This window comes from Lepisma saccharinum, chromosome 4 (genome assembly GCF_977018435.1).
Source record: "Lepisma saccharinum chromosome 4, izLepSacc3.1, whole genome shotgun sequence".
Lineage (NCBI taxonomy): Eukaryota > Metazoa > Arthropoda > Insecta > Zygentoma > Lepismatidae > Lepisma > Lepisma saccharinum.
In genome coordinates this window covers 77,226,856-77,248,096 of record NC_139232.1, presented here as the reverse complement: position 1 = coordinate 77,248,096, position 21,241 = coordinate 77,226,856, and the positions used below count along the sequence as shown (strand labels likewise).

General features: G+C 37.1%; 1 protein-coding gene across 7 annotated transcripts in view; it reads left to right on the top strand.

The window, feature by feature from the left end:
• The window catches only part of fmt (phosphatase 6 regulatory subunit 1-like protein fmt), a 111,796-nt gene that overhangs the window by 47,588 nt on the left and 42,967 nt on the right, over window positions 1–21,241 (top strand). For all 7 annotated transcript variants that reach the window (XM_083120814.1, XM_083120817.1, XM_083120818.1 and 4 more), the window contains exons 11-14: window positions 11,871–12,002; window positions 14,104–14,168; window positions 17,682–17,886; window positions 19,150–19,239. In XM_083120814.1, coding sequence (XP_082976940.1) covers window positions 11,871–12,002; window positions 14,104–14,168; window positions 17,682–17,886; window positions 19,150–19,239 — 492 coding nt within the window. The remainder of the gene's footprint in view (window positions 1–11,870; window positions 12,003–14,103; window positions 14,169–17,681; window positions 17,887–19,149; window positions 19,240–21,241) is intronic.

The following is a 21,241-nucleotide window of genomic DNA, read 5'->3' as shown; positions in this document are numbered from 1 at the left end:
AAAACCCCGCAATGCTCAATGTAGGAATACGAGAGGAAAAGTTTTCGCGGAGCGAGTGTTTGACCTCCAGAATACTCCTGAAACCTACAATAAATTGTAGATTAATCTGAAAATACGCAAGTTTCGTAAAGCTTGTTTTTAGTTCATTTTATGCTGATGAGCTAAGCGGGATTAAATATACAGTTTAAAGTGGGATCCAAACCAGAGTGATTATCGAGTGCGCCGTGCAAACAGATCGCAAGTTGTGTGTTTACTTTTTCAGAGTGGATTACAATGCAAGTTGAGGAAGAGTTTCAACTGATCCCTGCAAAGGGGGAGGGGGGGGGGGCAATTATGAAGTTAACTGAAGCAAAGAATACGTGACTTTTTTTACGATGTCTTTTACAGCCGAACCAGAACAAAATTTACAGCCCCGATTTTTTTGTTTTTTGCCAGGGAACGGTTGTGTTCTCTCCCAACAGAATTTTCTCTTACCAGTTAATCCTGTAACGGACAATGTTCTAGTGAACGCACATAAAATCCAATATTCATTCTGTCCGATTATCTCCCGTCTCTTGCTTGCGCCAGTGACTACCGTCCAGATTCTTCCGAGTTTCACTTCTTGCAGTAAACGAGATTGTTTTCCTTTCCCTAGGTCTCCGTGCAAATGGGTTTCTTATGAACTAAAATTGTAAGAATTTCGTGGAAGAGCAACGACTTTGGACAATTAAAAGAAAATACAGTTTTTTAAAAGACTTTTTGCCACAAGATGCATCCCGTGCATAACCGGTTGTATAACTAGGCAGGATAAATGGTGTTAACAGTCTCCTTGGAATCTTTGTGTCCGCGTTAAGCTCCGTGTTCTCATTTTGTGTAACATTTTTTACACTTTCTTTAAAACATACAATATTATTATATAGTACATATAAAGCTTATTTTCTGAGCTACCACCAAGTATAAAACATCCTTTGTGGGGGAATTTATACTCTACTTTATTTACACCTGAAAACAGGCGCCATCTTGAAAAGTTTGGATAACTCGAAGTCGTTTAATACGAAGTTGGCATTTTTTGGTCCCTTGAACTTCGTATTAACGAGGTTTTCCTGTACTCTGTTTTGTTCTAGTCTTATCTTTTGATTGGTTGCACGAAAATCTACCACAACTCTTTTTTCATCACTTCGAGGCTTAGGCACTACCAAAAGTGGATTTAAATATGGTGAGTGACCCAATTCTACAATATCATCTTTCTGCCACTGATCAATTTGTCCTCTCACTTCATTTTTCAATGCATAAGGTACAGAATAGAATTTTCCCACAACTGGTTCATCGTCTATTAACTTGATGTCATATGTAAACTTATTACAAGTGCCCGGTCTATCAGAAAAAACATCTATTAGAGGAGACAATGCATCCAACAACTCCATCTTTTGTTTACTAGTTAATTCTTCAGAAAGTTGTATTCGTTCCCGCAAATCATTCACTGTAGCATCTCTTTGGTCTTTAACTTTCGCAGTTGGCAACACTTCGGCTCTCTCAATATATTTCAAACAATCATCTCTCTCAACTACTACGCGATTCACATTGGCTTCCTTTTCACATTCTTCCTCTTCATACTGTGTGGGTAAAAACTTAATAACGTTTCTTCCAACTTCTGTATTAAAAAACATTTTCTTTTCTTGAAAGTCTAACACCCCTTCTATCGTAAACAAAAAATCGCTTCCTAATATCACTGGTAGATTAAGATCTTTAACCACTACAAACTCCATCAATAATTCAGCTCCTTCCAGGTTAAGTATAGTCACTGTTTTTCCTAGAACTCTAGATTTCTTTTTTCCTGTGTAGTCAATCAAAATTAAATTATCTACTTTTGTTAATGAAGGTCTAGTCACCTCAGATGTGACCTTTTTCCATGTCTTCTCGGACATTATCGAAATCATACTTCCGGTGTCTACTAAGCATGTCACTTGAAGTTTATTGACCTTAGCTTTCACGCAGACTGAATGTTTAATATTTCTTCTGTTAGCCGAACTATTCAAAATTTCTTCATTAAATGCACTATCTTCATCCACTAAATCTTCATACCACCTCACGTCAATTTCACACACTTGTAATAAACTCTTTTCAAAAAGCATTACAAATTCTCTCATTGCTAGTTCATTCCAATGCACCAAGTCTTGTCGATAATTATAACCATTTCCCATCGTCTTCTCATATTTATCTAAGTTAATTTCTCCGTTGTCCTTCAAAAACAAACTATCTAGGCTGAGCACTTGAACTTTTTCTCTTTTTCCCAACTCTTTAATCACTCTGTTAAAGAATGTAAGTTTTTTTCCAATGATCATAACTGCTATCATTCGCCACTGCAGGCACAGGAGGAACCGTACACAAAACAATCTCTTCACTCTTATTCTCCAATAAGTCTACTAACTCTACGTAGGATTTCTTAAAATCTTCCTTTTTTCCTCTTTTTAAGACATCATTTGTACCTATTAAAACTAACACTTTATCGAACTTGATGCTATGCTCTATTTTCCTTAATTTTTGTAACAAGTCATCAACTTTACACCCACTCTCACACAAACCGACATATCTTCTTCCTTCTCCGTTAAATTTCACTGATCTGTTTAACACAACGTTCGCAAATCGCACTAACTGACTGTCTCCCATCAATTCATAATCTTCAAGTACACATTTGTTCTCAACTTTCTCCACTGCTGTTCTTCGTATACTATTCTTGCATTGATTAGCACTAAAACTCACTTTATTATCTTCTTTCTTAAACTTATTCAGTGTTTCATCTACCACTGATTTCTTTGATTCGAAGTCAACTATAGTTGGTGAGGTGCAACTTTTTCTTTTACTTCTATTTTCCAGTTTATTTAGTAAAATACGAAGACTATTCCCGACTTTCTCAAAATTAGGAATACATTCACTACACAAATCACTAGGAGACAATTCCTTATTGTTAACTTCCTCCAAAAATGTTTTCAACTCGCCTACTTTAGTTACTAACTTCTCCCTCAATGGAGGCTCATGAACTTCAGCTTTCACAACTAATATGTCATTTATTTCTTTCTCGGGGTTATTTTTACTATTTTTCACTACATCACTGTAAAGACACTTTCGATTTACTATCGTCTGTCCGTTATCAGTTCTATTTTCGGTTCTTATTTTATCAGTCACTATCCGAGAAAAATCACGTGACTCTTCCATTACTCGTTTTTTGAACTAGTACGGCTTGCGGTAGAGTTATTAAAACCTTGGCCATTAACCGGTACATTTCTAGAAATTTCCTTTCCTATTTGCTAAACTATTTCTAGTTTGATCTTCCTGTCTTCTCTCAAAGTATTCATTTCTTCGAGGTGTCGGCGAGAAACGAGCTTGCTGTGGAAATCGCCCTTGGTAAGGAAATGGCGCTGTTCCAAAGTTAGAAGTTACACTTGCATTATTTCCCAGTGGAGTTATTCTATTTTGCCCATAAAAATTTCTAGCGTTTCTTTTGACTTCTACATTCCTCACAGCATATCTCCCTTCATTCTGCCTGGCTCCTCTCACTTCACCTCTTCTTTCTTCTGTCATTCTTTGTCCTGAGTTTTTCTGTCCAGCCCACAAAATTTCATGCCTTCTTATAACGTCTGCGGCCGAATTCAAAGTTTTGCATTTTGCTGCCAGCAACATTTCTCTTAGTCTAAAAGGTAACTGATTAGCGACCAAACTAACACACTTGTCTTCTGAAAGTGAAGATTGTAGCAATTTCAACTGTCTCACATTATCCCAGTAGAATTCTTCCATCGCTTTTCCACGCCCAGGTATAAATTTTTGCGTTAATATCTCTGTCAATTTTGTAGATTTCACATCTTCAGATTCAAACTTCCTTAAGAACTTCTTTTTGAAGTGCTCATAATCACTGTACTTAGACTTGGTTTCTAAGAACCATAACTTTGCTGTCTTAGTTAACACAAAAGGAAGTACATGTAAATACTGATATTCCTTCACTCCCATTAAAGTTAAACTTTCCTCGAGATCTTGCAAGAATTCAGACGGTAGCAAGTCGTCCATTTCACCCGAGAACTTTTTCAACTTTCTTATATCACTATATTTGATAGGACTCTCCTTTACTTTCTCTTGCTTTCTCTTTTCCTTTCTTCTATTTCTTTGTTCCTTCCTTCGAGACGTCTTATTATAGGAATCGGAGTCCTCTGAGCTGGCACTCGTGGAAATACGTATCTTACTCCTAGCACCTTTCTTCAAACTTTCTTCATCACTTTCATCACTAGGAGACGACTCGCTTTCTCCGTCACTATCACTCACTCTTTCTTTCTTAATCACCCTTCGTACTGGTAGTTTAACAACACTTCCCCTAGACTTTTCTACACTACGTCTATCTCTACGACCCCTACTTTCACTATTTTCACCGGCAAATTTCAAAACTTTCTCTACACTTTCATCCGTCATTTCTTCATTTCTCTCAAAAACTAACCCTTTAAAATGCTTCACTTCTTCCTCAAGAGCATCGATAATATTATGTGTTTCTCTCTTACTTTCTTCCAATTTCTTTTCAAACACCTCTACACTTTCTTCGTTATTTCTTTCTAACAAAAGTATTCTTCTTGAAATAACCTGAACCTCTTTCTCTATCTCTCTTTGTTTCACTTTCAACAATTCATTTTCACTTCGCAGAGTATCACATTTCAATTCAAGGTCACCTCTATTTATTTTACACTTATTCTTAACATTACTCAATCCTTCCACTTGTATCTCTAATTTTCCTTCCGACTTTGCCACTGCAATTCCCATTTCTTTCTTCATCTCTTCATGCGCCTCGTTACACCATTCACGATGCAACCGCAACTCTTCCCTAACACATTCCACACTAACTATTTTACTTTCTAACACTTGAAAACGCTCGATCATTTCACTCTTATCTTCTTCACTTTGTTTCACCATACATTCTAACTTCTCGTTTTGTTTTTCAAATTTCGCATCCATTTTCTCGGAGTTCACTAACAACCGTCGGAGCATTTCCATCACATTTGCATTACTCATATCATCCCTTTTCTGATCTTCCGACACTACATCCTCCCCCCCGGATTCATTTTTCTCCGCGCCACTGCACTTTGCACATCTAAACACTTTTTCCTTCTCATTCACAAAAGACTCGAACTCAACATCAGTCATACTTTCACATGATTTATGCTTCCAAAGTTTACACTCGCTACATTCTATGCTTCCATCTTTGCTCAGCATCTTGCCACAACAATCTAAAGTAATGTCCCAGTTAACTTCAGGGGCGTCGTCTCTTAATTTAGGGGCAACAGACTTTCTTCTAGCCATTTCTTTTTAATTAAACACAGCACCACAACACGCAGGACAAAAAAAAACATATCGCTCTCCTGGCTAGTCGATGCACAACGTCACTTTTCCTCCAGCTGTGATCGAGCACAACAAGGTCAACACAGATATAAACAATCAAAACTACTTACCTCCTCTCAAACACAACACAGTTTATCCAACTCACTAGGAAATGTAAGGCTCTTCCCCGAAGAATGTAGAAAATTTAGAAGTAAATTTAGGATAATTTAGAATTTAGAAATTTAGTGAGATTAAAACTAACTTTCCCGGGTTTAAAAGGCACCAATTTCAACCGTTTTCTTTTTTCTTTGTTACTTACTTGTTTTCTGATTTTACTTCTGCTTTGAATATAGTACCCTGCTTCGGCTTGCGAGCTCTGGATTTATGGTACCAGACCGACCAGTCACTCGTAAGTCTTAAGTTAGCTAATTTGTGAAACAAGAAATAAACCACTGATATCTAATTTTACCTTGTATTGGAAAAAATACACATTAAAATCCAATAGTCACTACATTTTACAAAACCGTGATATCAACTTTTCTTCTAATGATGTTCTTGTGCCAGAGAATGTGATGTGTGATTATAACGCGACGCCCGGATACAGTTTGATCAATCGCTGGGAACTCGCAACGCGACGTCCGAATGCACTACTCCTAACCGAGGAAATCTTTTCGCGCCGAGAAAGTTAATGTTACTCCTTTTCTGTTACCCACCGCACTGTTCTCGTTCATTTTGCACCACTCACCCCATTGCAACTCTAAGTCTGTGATTGGTCTTTGCATAATCACACTATGCAATGTTATGCCAATAGCATTCAAGCTCTTAACTGCCTAGCGACAGCTTCTATTGCGCCACTATGCAAAACACGTTCACTGTAATCCAACACTCTTCCTACGCACTATTCCTGTTCTTTCAAATCACCATTTCGTCCTACGTGTGCGTTATTTTACGTGACCCAAAGTAATCGGTCACAAACCATAATAATCTGGAGTTTGCCCCTTCTCCCGCTATTTGGGAAGAAGGCGCAAACTTTAGTATTCTTTTTAAAGAATGGACATTTCTCAAGAGGATGAAACATGTTTCATGTTCTTGGGTGTCATACAAGTTGAATAATAAGCCAAATGTGATTATTTTTTTTTTACGAAAAATAGGTAATTAACATTTTTGGAGGGAAATTGTTATAACTCTGGCACTATGGGAGCAATCTACTTCGGATAAGTTTTGTTTTGCAGCTAAAACATCATAGCATGCAACCGTGTACAATTAAGATCACCGAACCGAGGAAGTGGGGTTTGGGGGCGTGACCACCGAATTTCAATAAAAAAACAACATAAAAATCTGGAGTTTGCCCGCCCCCCCTCTTCTCTCGCTATTTTCGGGAGAAGGCACAAACCTTAGTATTCTCTTCAAAGAATGGACGATTCCAAAGAGATTGAAACTTGTTTCATGATCTTGGGTGCCATACAAGTTGACCAATGAACCAAAATGTGAAACTATTCGGAAATGTGTCATGGATATGTTGCGGAGATGGGGGGGGGGGGGGAGAGGTTGGTCATCAATATGAATTTACCCAGGCTTGCTCCAGACCTGTGTCAGAGTTTCAACCCAAATAGAAGAGTATGAGGGTCCAAAAAGCACATTCATTTCGTAATCTGCACCATGATACCATATGGTTTAATCGGGCCAGAATGACCTTACTCTGATGATACCATATAATATTATCGGGGGAGTAAAGGTTAAGCCTCTAAATATTACGTGGAAAATGCATTGATTTATAATTTTTTGTTGTCCGTATGGGAGTAGTAAGGGGACTTGTCAACAGATGGAGGGGATAAGAGCAGGTGGCACCATCCGATAGTTGTCGGACGTTGTAGTAAGGCATTTAGTTGGGCAAACTGAAGGAACATGGAAACAAATAGGTTCCATTGATACATACGATTTTAGTCAAATATCACCACCCGACAAAGTATCTCACTACAACATGCGACAGAAATTGCATGGACAGCAACATCCAACAAAAATCGCATGCATAAACAAGAAGAACTTTAGACTGCAAATATGTTGCTGGAATTTTATTACTCTTCTGGCTCACTTCACCTTATTTAATGTAGCAGTGCTTACGAAGGTTTTCTTTAATCATCCTGACATATTACTGGTTTCGCACAAGTTACAATGACATTGCACTATTCTTAGATATCAAGAAGAATCCAACCAAATGGGATATATATTGAATACTATCACGAAAAAGTGAAACTTAAATCTGCATTGGTGAACACTATAAAAATTGGCAAGTGCATGCTCCCAACCTCAAATTTACTGCAACACTAGTATTGCAATGAAATTAACGCAACACTCTGTCCTGTCTGTTTAAACTCCTGAGAGATGGTCATTAATCTCTCACTGAGTAAGGTTAATGTCCAATGTTATGAAATAAAATACTAATAATAAGTACGTAAATATTTTAATATCATATTTACTCGAATCATTCAATCATAAAAGCAAATCCCTTTCTTCAAGAATTGACTTTTTTCTGCCAGCCCTGCTAAAATCTTCACTTTCCATCTACTGATTTATATGAGGGGTGGCCAGAAAGTAATTTCCGATTGATTTTTCGCAAATGCCAAAACCGTGAAAAATGGTAATTGCTGCGAAGTTATGTTTAGGAATGTGCAGTGATATCTGGACACATTTTTCACCCTTTCTAAATATCGAAATAATGCAAATTTGGCATAAAATGTGAATTGTTGGCATTTTTAGCGATTTTTTTTTTAAAGAAATGACCTAAAGAAAGAAAAATTCCATGAAATCCAACATTCTTGTCTTTTCTAGGCCATGTTTGTGTACATAGAACATGCAAGTTTTCCAACATTGTACTCAAGAGTAATCTATAGAGTTATACGTACATGGAATAATTCCAACAGCCACATTAAATAATGTATTTCACACGATTTTTTCAACTTCTATCAAAACCATTTGCATCACAGAGAAAAGTGGCAGGGTTCTAACAGGAGATCGAGTGCGTATCTACCGTCACACGGGAGCCACATCTTCGTATTTGTCGCACGAGATATGTTTTGAATTACCAAGCTAAGTGCACACCATCGATATTTGTCGTGCGAGTAATAATGGAGCTCAGTCGTTAGGGCATCTTGACTACTGTGCAAGAGACCCGGGGTCGATCTCCTGCGGAGGAGAACCGTAATGTTTTCCACCTATTCAAACTGCTCCGACACCCACCCAGCATCATATGAAGCCGGTATCTTGAGGAAACTTTGAGGGATAAAAGTAGCGAGGAGCATGGTGCTGATCACATTACCCCCACCTTTAGCCGTGATCAAGAAAGTGTGGGGCCTTAACTCCACACCTCTATACACCTTCATGGAAAAGTGCAGTCGAGCACTTTACTTTTACTTCCTCAAAAATCTGTTCCAACATATCAAACTGTCACGGAAATACGTAGACCATGTGATCTACAATTTAAAATAATCGTTTAAAAGCACAATGGAGTATTACGTTTCGGTATATTTGACAGATAAATGTTCTAAAACAAAAACGCAAATTTTGGGAAACGTAATACTGACAAGTCAAAAAAAAGATAATGCTAATTTTTGGTGCCATAATATATCGGTATCTGTCACGTGAGATTGATTGATTTTAATTTTTTGGGTGCGTCGCCACTTATGGTCATTATGCACCCTTCAGTATATACGGGTAAAATTCCATTATCTAAAATCTTTACCTTAAAATTAAAAAAAGGGATATGGAAAATAACTTTCCCAAAAGAAATTTCAAGATATCACACTCTCACGAAGAGGCGTAAACCATGTGACTTACAATTTGAAACAGTAGTTTAAAAACACCATGAAGGAATAATTTCAGATATTTGCCAGAAAATGTGCTAAAATGAAAATGTGAATTTTGAGAAAAATAACCGTATAGTAAAAAATAAAAAATAAGAAAATACACCAATTTGAAAAAAAAATAACGAAATATCAAGGTCCCTACCGATTAGGCATAAATAAAACATGAATATCAGTTGTAATTTTATTGCATTAGTAACAGTGAGTCTTAACCTAATTTTCGGCATAATCACCACCGTTATTCTGGCATTTGTAGTAGCATGGCACTAAATTTTGTATGCCCATGGTATATGTGTTGGACAGCAAAGACTGAAACTATCTCTACCGCAGTGTAGCTGTCAAATCTTTGCCCTGCCAGAAACGTCTTCAGTTAAACAAAGAGATGAAAGTCGGTACATTCAAGGCCAGGGCTGTACAGGGAGTGATCTAAGATCTCTCACCTGAAGTGATGCAAAGGACCTGTGTGTAGTCAGCTGTATGGGGTTGTGCACATTTGATTGGCCTTTCGTGAATTGTCTGCACCATCGTCTGACCATACTATCACTCACGACGTCCGGTCTGCACACCTCACACGATCGCTGGTGGCTCTGTGCCAAATTCTGAGCATGCAAGAATATGATTACTACACGTATGCTACATCACAGTCGGTGGGAATCTGTATGAGAGCTGCAATCTTTAACCCAGAACTGTCCTAAAACGGCTGCATTGCAACTGTACCAGATTACAGCTACATGCCACTTCTTCCTGCCTGCATGTGTGCGTGTCGCTCTCCGACCACTAGAGCTGCATGTAGGCACCATTGGAGCTTTTTTCAGGATGCCCCTCGTATATGAACTTTCAGAAGCTTTTATTATTAGAGTAAGTGGCCGCGGTGGCTCAGTCGGTAACGTGTCTGACTACCATGCTAAAGGTCCCAGGTTCGATCCCCGGCCGGTTCAAATCCGGGAACTTTTCTAACGATGGAAGCGGCTCCGGCGCCCACCCAGCGTCGAATAACATGGGTACCTGGGGGAAACCCTGGGGGTTAAAGGCAGTCAGGGGCGTGGTGCTGATCACATCACCCCCACTCACGACCGGATCAAGAAAGTGTGGGGCGTTACCCCCTATATGCCTTCATGGCGTGGTGCTATGCACAGGGGAGAACTTTACTTTTTTTATTATTAGAGTGTTCCTGTTTTAATGTATGGTTAGCTAAATCAGGTACCTATAAAATGCAATTCTATAAATTCCTTGCGTTAAATTTCTAACACCTACATACACTTTTCGACAGCATTAATGGTATAACTGCATGTTGTCAGTTTCACAGTACTTCACTTGGATATACTGTACTGAAGCAGAAATGCCATTGATAATGTAAGGAAATATGACACTTTATTTTGTTTGATTCAATTGTTTCACTTATATGCAAGAGTTAAGTTGTTTGCTTTACAGAGAAGAGAGCTTTATGCATTGAAAACTGAGTCCGCACTCATGGTTCTTGCAAGCAGAGGGTTCCAAACCTCAGTGGAAATATCAACATATAATACCGAGAATGTATAAGGAGACTGATAAATTACAAATTGTATTTCTTAATCAATCACTCGTCACTCTAATTTCATTTAGTCGTAACTTTAAAAATAATCAAGTATTTTATTTTAAACTTACTGCGTATGACAAAATTCCGTAATCCTTCCCTAGCTTGTGAATTGTAATAATTTTCCAAATTCACTATTTTGCGGTTTGAATTCAAATCATAGAGAATAGAGAAATTGAATCAATTTCATAGAAGATAATATTGGTACTTAACAAATCCATACTTGGATCTGTACGAGTTTATTATTTCAATTTGCTAAAACATCGATTTAGTTTAGTTTGTAATTGTCAGGGAAAAATGTAAATTTTGTCCTGGAAAACCTGGAAAAGTCAGGGAATTTCATTTCTGCTTGTTTGTAGCCATCCTGATTATCTGTAGGGATGGGCCAATATGAAATTTTGGTTGATACCGATAAAGTAAAAAAAGTACCAATAAAAATCGGTAGGGATGGAAAAGAGTATATAGACCTTGCTCAGAATAGGGACAGATGGTAGGCCTGTGTTGCTGCAGCCATGAACCTTCGGGTTTAAGAAGGTTAGAGAGTTAGTTAGTTTTACCGATAAAGTACCGATATATAATTTAGTGAAACCGATTACTGATATTCTGCCGATCCGATATAAAATCTAATGATACATGGAGAACTTCAATGGTTCATCGACATCCTTAATAAATGCGTGTTTCCAGGTAAATACAATGTAAAAGATGTTGTATATTTAGACATTTACATTTTAAAAAGTAAGACATGGAAGTTATCCATAAAAATTATAACAAAATGGTATAATTTTGCACTAAATTATAAAATATTTGTAGATATATTGGATCGGTAAAATAATCTATTATTTTACCGATCCTCCGATATGGCTATATAATTGATATTGTATAGTTCCAATCAACATTTTATATGCTAAAATTCATAGCTATACAGAACTGCAATAAAAATTTTATATGCCAAAATTCATAACTATACGGAACTGCTTTAATTGCAATTTTCAACATTCAGCATTATTAAGAAAAAGGTATCAACATGGATATCTGTTCAAAATGGTATCAGCACAGCCCTAAGTGAGACTGCCTTTTGCTGTAATTGTTTCTTTTGTACATTTCAGGATTTATTTTTCAAATACACTTGGAACAACTTCCTTCATACTCAAGTTGAGCAGTGTATAGGCTTTGCTTTGAATTCAGGGTTGAATGTGATATGTGAAGATGATTCTCATGAGAGCACATTACTAACACATGTAAGTATAAGAAAGAGCATATAATATTTGTTGGAAGCAGTACTGACACTGGCATTGGAAACTATTTGTTTGCATTTAAATCTTGATACCGGCCAATACTCTTCAGCACCGTGTAGAATACCAAAAATGCCAACTTACATGCCAGGGCTTCAGATAGCTTGGAAATCACGCAAAAATGCAAACTGTGCAAAAACTATGTGGCAAACGTGTGGTTAACTGGCAGCCATTTTATTATTCTGACTATGCTATAAGCAGTGGCGTAAATAACACCTCCGCAACCCCCGCTGTGCAGGGGGCGCATGATTTTTGGGTGCACAGTAAAAATGTTAAATTAAGAAAGACTGATAGTTCACAAACTTTTTTCTTTTGGTGTTAAAATATATTTTCACCCAAACATATTATATTTTTATGCCCCTACAACTGCAAACAGAAAATATTAATCACTAGAAAAGTAGAAAGTGGATTACCAGATTAGAATAAAAACCTTCATTAGCTGAATTATTTATGTCACTGAAGGGTAGATGACAAGCAAGAAAATGACCTGGCAATGCTGAGTTTCACCGCTCCCCATCCCTATTTACAACCGGAAAAGAAAAGTTTTAAAAAAAAAGACAACTTCTTTGATGAATTCACAGAAGATAATAATGGCTTTCTCAACCCATTGGATTGTTTTAAAGTAAAGATTTTCTATCGTGCTTTAAATTCTAGTAAATCAAATAAACAATAGATTTCAGGATGTGAAACAAATCAGAGGGAGTTTCACCTTATTAGTTTTTGAGCCTCATGCCCTAACGGAACACCCCGACAGGCATTTGGTGCAATTCGTTACTAATTTCTGGAAGAAATATGAAGATGTATTTTGCACTGTAGCTACAGAAATTGTTTGTTTTCGGAATGTAGTGTCAACTGAAATCAAAAGAAGAAACGTCTAACATCAGTGAAGTTGCAGAATTCCTCTTGATAGAAAACAAAATTCTGGCCAGTAGTATTCCTGACGTATGAACTGCTTATATGCTGTTTTTGATTGAATCTACCTGTGACAAGAGGTTGTTTTCCAAGCTAAAGTTGATCAACAATTACTTGAGAAACACAATGATGAGTGCAATTGAGTGGACTGGCGCTATTAGGCATCGAAAGTGATTGAGGATAATGATAATATATAAATTTTTACAGTTTGGCTATTGTCATAAACTTTCGTATCAGTTTTTATATTGATTTAAATTACATGTAGGTCTATGTATTTTCATATTTGTATATACCTAATATAGACGTAGGCGTGAATTAATATTTTAACAAAGCAATTATTTTTTTCTTCCAACGAGTACATCTGAAAGTTACGGGGGGGGGGGGGGAGGAGGGGCAAAGCTTGTTAGTTATGCTACTGGCTATAACTAAATGTAAGGGTATTTTGAAGTAAAATTATTGCAGGTGGTAGTAATGTGATGATGCAGGGAATTTGCTCGCGTTATTTAACAGATTCCAATATACGTGATTATTAACAGACGAAGCAAAAATGCTGTAAAAATTGTGCTTGTGTTACTCATATTTGTGAGTAAAGTTCTAAGATGTAAGCACACATAAAAAAATCTTTTTTTATTTTTTTTTATTTGTTGTGTCATCTTCATATTGAAACAGTGAAATGATCCATGTTATTACACTAATATTAATAAAACAATAATAATAATAATAAAAAAAGAACCTGAAGATATCAACAGTCAGGCAAAATCAATGGTTCAGTCCTACAAACTAGGAGGCTCTTCATTCGGAGGAGTAAAAGAAAATGTTTAAAATAGTTCTTGCTTCATTTTTTTGTGGTACATGTCTGCAGATGTGAGTAGAACAACATACTTGAAAACAAAACTAATATCAAGAAGAAGAAAAAAAATACAATAAAATAACCTATTAATCAACCATATTATAACATGTTTGGGTAGAAAGAAAATACATCAAATTGAAAAGGACATAGATTCTTTGCAATATTTGATGGCATTTTGTACTTCCTACATCTGATGTTTATGTGAATTTGTAATTTGATTAATGTTATTTTTGAAAATTTTGATTTAGTTATAAATTATTCTAAAAGTTTTTTGTTTTATTTCAGATCTTCTCCAAATGTAGGTTAATTCAAAGGATAGTGGATGCATGGGATGAAAATGATGCCCAACAGTAAGTTTTGGTATTCCTGCTTTTGTTCACTATTTAGTTTTAAATATTTGCTGTTGCTGTTAAATATTTGGGCTGTTTTCTGTAAATACTTCATGTTGAAAAGTGATGAACTGGAAGCAAATAAGGATTGTTACAAGCAATTTCATAAAGTTTTGCTTGCGTTCATGCTATGTTTGTTTGGCTATGTAAGAAAATGACTGTCCAAGAATGGAGCTACAGTCAACTCTTGATACAACGGCCTTTCACAGTTCCCGGGAAAAAGGTCGGTATTTCAAAGGGGTCGTTATTGGAATTTGCACCAATTTTCAGCTTAAACGGAGCTCAAACGTACATAAAAATGCCTAGGAGATGGTAACACCATGTATCTTGGTAGTTATACAACCTGTTATGCACATGACACGTGTTGTGAGAAGGAAAATAGAACATGAAAACGTTTTCATAAAAAAGGATTTAAAATAATGTTACTTTCTTTCAATTGTGCACAGTCGTTGCTCTCCCAGGAAATTCTTACAATTCTAGTTCATGAGAAACCCGTTTGCACTGAGACCTATGGAAAGGAAAACAATCTCTCGCTTATTGCAAGCAAAACTCGAAGAATCTTGACACCAGTCAGACTGGCGCCAGCAAAAGTCTGGAGATATCTGGCAGAATGAATGTTGGATTTTATACGGGTCTACTGGAGCATTGTCTGTTACAAGATTAACTGGCAAGATTAGATCTCTCAAAAGAAACAACACAACCTTTCTAGGCACCAGACAAAAGAAACAAAGGGGGCAGGGCTGTAAATTTTGTTCTGGTTCGGCAGTGTAAAATACATTGTAAAAAAAAGAGTCACTTTTCCTTTGCTTCAACCAACTTCATTCACCCTCATCACCCCATTCAAGAGAGCAGTCCAAACTCCTTCCTTGACTTACATTGTAATCCAGAGTGAAAAAGGAAACGCGCCACTTGCGATCTGTTTTCACCCAATGTGTATTCTAGGACACATCATTAAACAGCGTCGCAGTCAATAATCATTTGGGTTTGGAATTGAATTTCACTTTAAACTGTATATTTAGTCCCGATTAGCCCATCAGCATAAAATGAACTTAAAAAACAAGCTTTATGAAACTGCACATTTTCACATATCAAATTGGTAGATCGTTATTTACTCTCATGTTAATCGACAATTTAATGTTGGATTTAGGAGTATTCTTGATGTCAAACACCCACTCCTCCAAAAGTTTTCTCCTTGAATAATGTCTTTTTAATCGGTCTCGGCGAACATTCCTACATTGAGCACTTTTTTTTCTTCGCATGAATGGTTCTGAATTAAAGGCTGATGCGAATTAAATTTACAGTTTTGCTTGTCAGAACAGAAGGTGCAGAACATGAAGTTGTTTTAATCTTGTTTTCCTTTCTGGAGATCGAATTTTGTTATCGTCAAATCAAAACAGCTTTGCGAGGTTCAAAACAATAACTTTTTCCTTCGCGCTGGATGAGTCATTGCTGTTATCAGCAAGCAAGAGCTTTGCAGATGCTAGACAAAGCACTGGTGCCAGGTGCAGCATAAAAACAAGGAGACCGGCTGGAAGTTCGAGCAACAGGTGGCGGAAGAGAAAAATCACAGCATTTTAAAGATAACGCAACTGTCGAAGACTGAACTTTTAACAGCAGTGTAAAGAAGAAAGAAATGACCCTTGCTTTACGTTTTACCATGCAACAGACAATAATGTGGGCTATATTTCCTATGCAGACAACAGCATAAAAAAAATATGACCTGAATTCTGCAATTATCAACATTGCTGTGCACACCAGTGGTGGAGAATGAGCTGGAGGAAAAGGGGGATTGACACTTTTTTTTTTTTACTTGTTCTATGGTTTTTGTTCGTTTTCAAGAATGTATCCAGAACTGGTTGCCCCATTTCAGATGTCAAAGGAAAGGAAGAGGGGTGGGTCTACTTCCACCCTTGCCTGTAATCAGCCCGTGTGCACACACGAGCAAGAAAATCGTGGCTGAAACAATCTGCATCGCCCCTCCCCCCACGTTTGCTGATAGGAAAAGAGGGAGAAGTCAGTCAGCCAACGGAACAATATTTTGACAGATATTACGACATCTACACAATTAGGTAAACTTATGAAGTGGGATTATGATGCACATAAGATCGAAGTAAACTTTTATAGAAACCTGGATGACAATGCATTAAGCGGGTTGACGATCTTTAATTGGCCTATGTGGTTTTGATTATCTCTTAACAGTTTCGCTTTTTTATGAAGTGTTACAGGGAACAAAGAACATGATTTAAATGAAAGAGGTTACCGGAAGTTGTCGGCTACAAGGCCAAGAGTTGATCATTCACGGCAACCTGCTGAACTCTAGGTCAGAGCTGGACAGACGGTGTTTGTATTTTTGGAACCTTCCTGTGATCTTATCTCTCAAGCTGGTGTATTTATCGATGAAATGTGCCATACACATTGGCAAAGACTGCAAGTCCAGCGGTCATTTTGGTCTGCTCCCCTGCGAGTTTTCAGCAGCTCTTAGGACAAGGAAACAAGTGAAGGTCGATTTAAAATAACATTGAAGCACATTCGATCTTCTCTTCTCTTGTATCCAAGAGCAAGCGTGGCAAAACAAGCCTGGTGCATTGGGTAGCGGTCGTCGGGTGTGGGTTAAGATTGGTGCACTTGAGGGAGGGGAGGGCAGAGGTCAAGTGCTATTGGATATCACTCAAGCATGGTGTAGTGGTGTCTATTTTTAGTTCAGACCCAATTGTGAGTGGTAGAGCGCTCATGAAGGGAATGAGTGAAAAAAACAATGCATTTTTCGGCCGGTTTCCTTCAATTTTTTAACTTTTTCCCAAATTTTTCAACTTTTTTCTAAATTTTTCACGATTCCCGGGAAAAGGGTTGTTACTTCGAGAGGGTCGTTATACCCAGGGTCATAGAATCGAGAGTTGACTCTATTTAGTTTTAATATTTATTTTGGAAAACTTAGTCAGGGAATTCGCTTTCACATAAAGTGTGGGAATGTTGATTATCATCTTAACTCTGGCTTTAAGGTATCTCAGTGGAAAATATATGTCTGCAAAATATAAATATAATTTACTGCTCCTTGTTAATTTCACTGATTCATTCATTACATATTAATGACTTAGTCATATGTTAGAGTTACTAGGCCCTGTTGACTAAGGGCTCACAGCACATGGTGCTATAAATAGAGAACTGCCTCTACATGCTTCAGTTTCAGTGATACTGTCTCCATTATGAAAACTAATCATGGGTGGTGATAGTTCGGTTGAAATTCCCAGGAAAAGCCCAAGGGTGTTGCCTTGTAATCAATGAACCCCAGGTTCCATTCCCTGTAGAGGTGGTTTAGTTGTATCACACTGTAACTTACATTCAGTCCTGATAGATCTGAGCAAAAAGAAAAAAAAGCCATTGAAGTGCCATTTTATGCATCTTGTTATATTTTTTTGTTGTGCTTATGTAGTGGACATCATGTCTTCAAATAACTTGTCAATTGTTTCTTTTAAGATCAAAGCCTGGTGGTCAGAGGAAAGGGTACATGGGTCATCTGATAAAAATAGCCAATCATGTTGTACAACAAGCAGACAAGAGTCCATATTCTGATGTGATTAAACAGCAAATTAGCAGTTTGCCTGAGGACCGAAGTTCAAAATGGGACACCTTTGTTGCCAACACACTGTCTGAAATCAATAAGAAACATGGCATTGCTCTGGTGAGTACATCTCTTCTGTTGCTTCATTCTACTAATTATACAGAGATACCTCCCTTGGATAATGCAAGATTACTAACAAAGTTCAACTGATAAGATGAGATTTTTGTATGCAAGTGTATCAGTCAGGAATGGAGACATGAAGTTAAGTTTTTCATCGTGGTCCCCTGAAAAAAATAAATTGAGGTTCCACTATATATTAAATACTACAGAGCATTCCCTGGCATTTGCTACGAGACACTGCGGCAAGCGGCCCGGCATCAGCACTTGTCTTTCCCGGTGAACGGGGTCTGCGACAGTCTGTAGAGGTCGGCTATTAAAATTACAGTTTTCATATTGTGTACTAACCTTGACTACAGAAGGTGTTGAAAATGATGTCCCTCTGCTGCAACACATTCCTGGTGTATCCGAAGGAAATTGGCATTTACACATGCAATTTCGTCTACTGTAATTCTCCTGATTTCTCGTACAATACTCTCTTTTAACTCACGGGTGGTGTGTGGATTGTCTTCATATACTTTATTTTTTAGATTTCCCCATAAATAAAAATTGCAGGCTGACAAATCGGGGGGCCTAAAAGGGCTTTGAAACACCCATTTCTTGTGAGAGGTGGCTGATAGATTTCCGAGGAGACTGTTCTAACCTTTGTCCTATCTCATTGAGTTTTTCCTCAGTAAGTACACATGGGTTTTTCTTTCCACTTTTATTCAGAACTGATCCTGTTACTCTAAACTTTTTTACGAGGTTTAATATAGTGGTCCTATGTGGAATGGGAACACCAGGAAATTTCATTGCAAAACGTCGTCGCATTTCTCCACAATTCTTATTTCCGAAGTAACACTCGACAAGATAAATCCTTTGTTGTAATGTAAACTTTTGTGGTGCCATATTAAGCCAGAATCTTCAACACACGGACACGACACAACACAACTTCCAAGGGAGGTTTATACTGGCGTCAGTCTGCAATGTCAACAGAAAGGGAAAGAGAGCGAAGGCAGGGAGAGTGGAAAAACCAGACTCTAGCGTGCGACTGTCGCGGACCCTGTTCACTGGGAAAGACTAGCGCTGACGCCGAGTCTCGTAGCGAATGTCAGGGAATGCTCTGTATATATACAGTGAAATAAAAAATCTCTAAAGATATACCTTAATTAAATGGAAAGTTGGGAACAACTTGTTTTTAATATTTTGAAGAGAGCAGGTTTTTTAAATTAATTGTAGCAGCTTCTAGGCCCATTTGTATTGTATTATTTCTTTCTACTTTTTAAGGGTGGTGTGCACCCTGGCCACTCCAGCTCAGAAGATGATGATGGAGAATATCAAAACATTCCATTTTCCCAAGATGCAGCACTGCAACAGGTAAGTAATTCCATCAAACCACTTAACTGTTAATATTAGAGGGTGAAGCCAATTAGTAAGATGCGGTTTTCTGCTTTCTTGCAGCTGTTTCAACCTTCCTCCACATATTTCTTGACAGTGCTAGTGTAAATTATTGTTCGTTAGCATTTGTTTCCATCCTGGTCATCTAAAACCTGTAAAAATTACTACTTCCATCCAGCACTTTGTATTTAGTGAATTAATGTTATAATTTAGGGGTGAGCCAACACTGACGAATATCAGAAGTGCCAATAACAAAGTATCAGTTTGAATTTGACACCTTCTCTATCAAGTTAAAATTGCACCTTAATAATATATTTAGTACTCTGTCTATATCAGTATGAGAGAGAGAATATAAAGATATAAATGCGTTAGATAGTATCAAAAATTCACAACTTACGTGAGTGAGTATAAATTTATCCAAACGATGTTTCGGAGGTTAATACTTTTAATAATTTTTGATACTATCTAACGTATTTATATTTCTATATTTGATAGTGAGTAATATGCACTTTTTCGTTATGTTGTTAAGAGAGAGAATGAGAGTGAGAATCAAGGAGAACTTAACATTACAAGGAAAGACATACCTTTGTTGAACATACGCCTACAGAAATGAGCTTGAGTGCTATCATGAATTACAGAAACCATTTGTAATTAAACCCTACAATTATGCAGTGGAAATCATGGAATATTGGTGAAACTCTCTTGAGACTTTAAAAGGCACTTTGTAGGAATGTAGCTTAGGTTTACACACTATATGCCACTTCTGATTCTTCACCAAGTCTTAAAACTGGCATACTAGGCTGATTGTCGTCCACTTTGAAAGAACTCCCAAATTAAATTTTCAATAGTTTTATAATTCTCAGATTCCGTTCAAGTCTCAAACTGGAATAGCCACTTGTGGCTGAAGGAAACACTGAATTGATAGTATGTCACCTGTTAATACTACTGTAGTATATATAGAGCAGGGTGGCTACTCACCAGGAATTCTGGGAATTATCCATGAATTATGCTTGAATTTTTATTCGCAGATGTGAAAAATTGCAATTTTTATTAACCCATTGAATTTATATTTATTAATACCCCGAGCCAAGTTTTTCACAGCTTTTATTTTTTGAGAAAGGAAAAGGAAAGAAAGCTGCATGGAAAATAAAACACAATTCTCTCAACCTATTTGCTTTCTTAGTGTCCTTTGCAGAACAATGAATCTGACAGATTCTGACAGATGGAAGATTATTGCTAGATAAAAAATCTTGGAGTGTTCTCATATGATTTTTTTTTTTCAATGTGTGGATGCCTGGAACTGAAAAGTGTGTGATAGCATCTCATAACTCTTTGCTTTTTATATAATATTAATGAATTCGTAACCATAGCCGAAATATAATGTTTTTTCATATTTTTTATAAAAAGCATATAAATTCATCACAATATTTGAATAAATAAATTTGATTTCATCATACTTATTAAATTCAATATTATGTTATAATAATTATAACTATTAACCCTTGTCACCTATAGGTGACAGCCGGTATTTACGCCAAGGACAGCTTGTCATCTATAGGTGAGGAGATGCTTTTGCATGTTGTATCTGACTTTTTGGACACCCTGTGACTGCTTATGTTTGGATATACATGTTTTGAGTTCTGCATGAGTCTAGAGGTATATGATGAACAATGAGCAAGGTTTAATATAATTTTGGTTATATCTGGAGAGGTGGTCAGCCCCCAAATATCACTTCCTTATTTTTTTGTTGTTTTTTTTCGCTATTTTCTCATTTCTGGGATATGCATAGGCTCTTCTAGCAAGGAAATGAACCCACGAAAATATTTTTTTTTGGCTTTCCTTTTCACATGTCAGTGGTAATGAGCTGTCATCCAAGTCGCACGCAGGGGGGGAGGGGGGGGTTCAAGGTCGCTGAGAAGAGTCACAGGCACAAAATATTTTTGCAATATCTTTGTTCATTCCCAAGCAGGGCTCAGCTTGT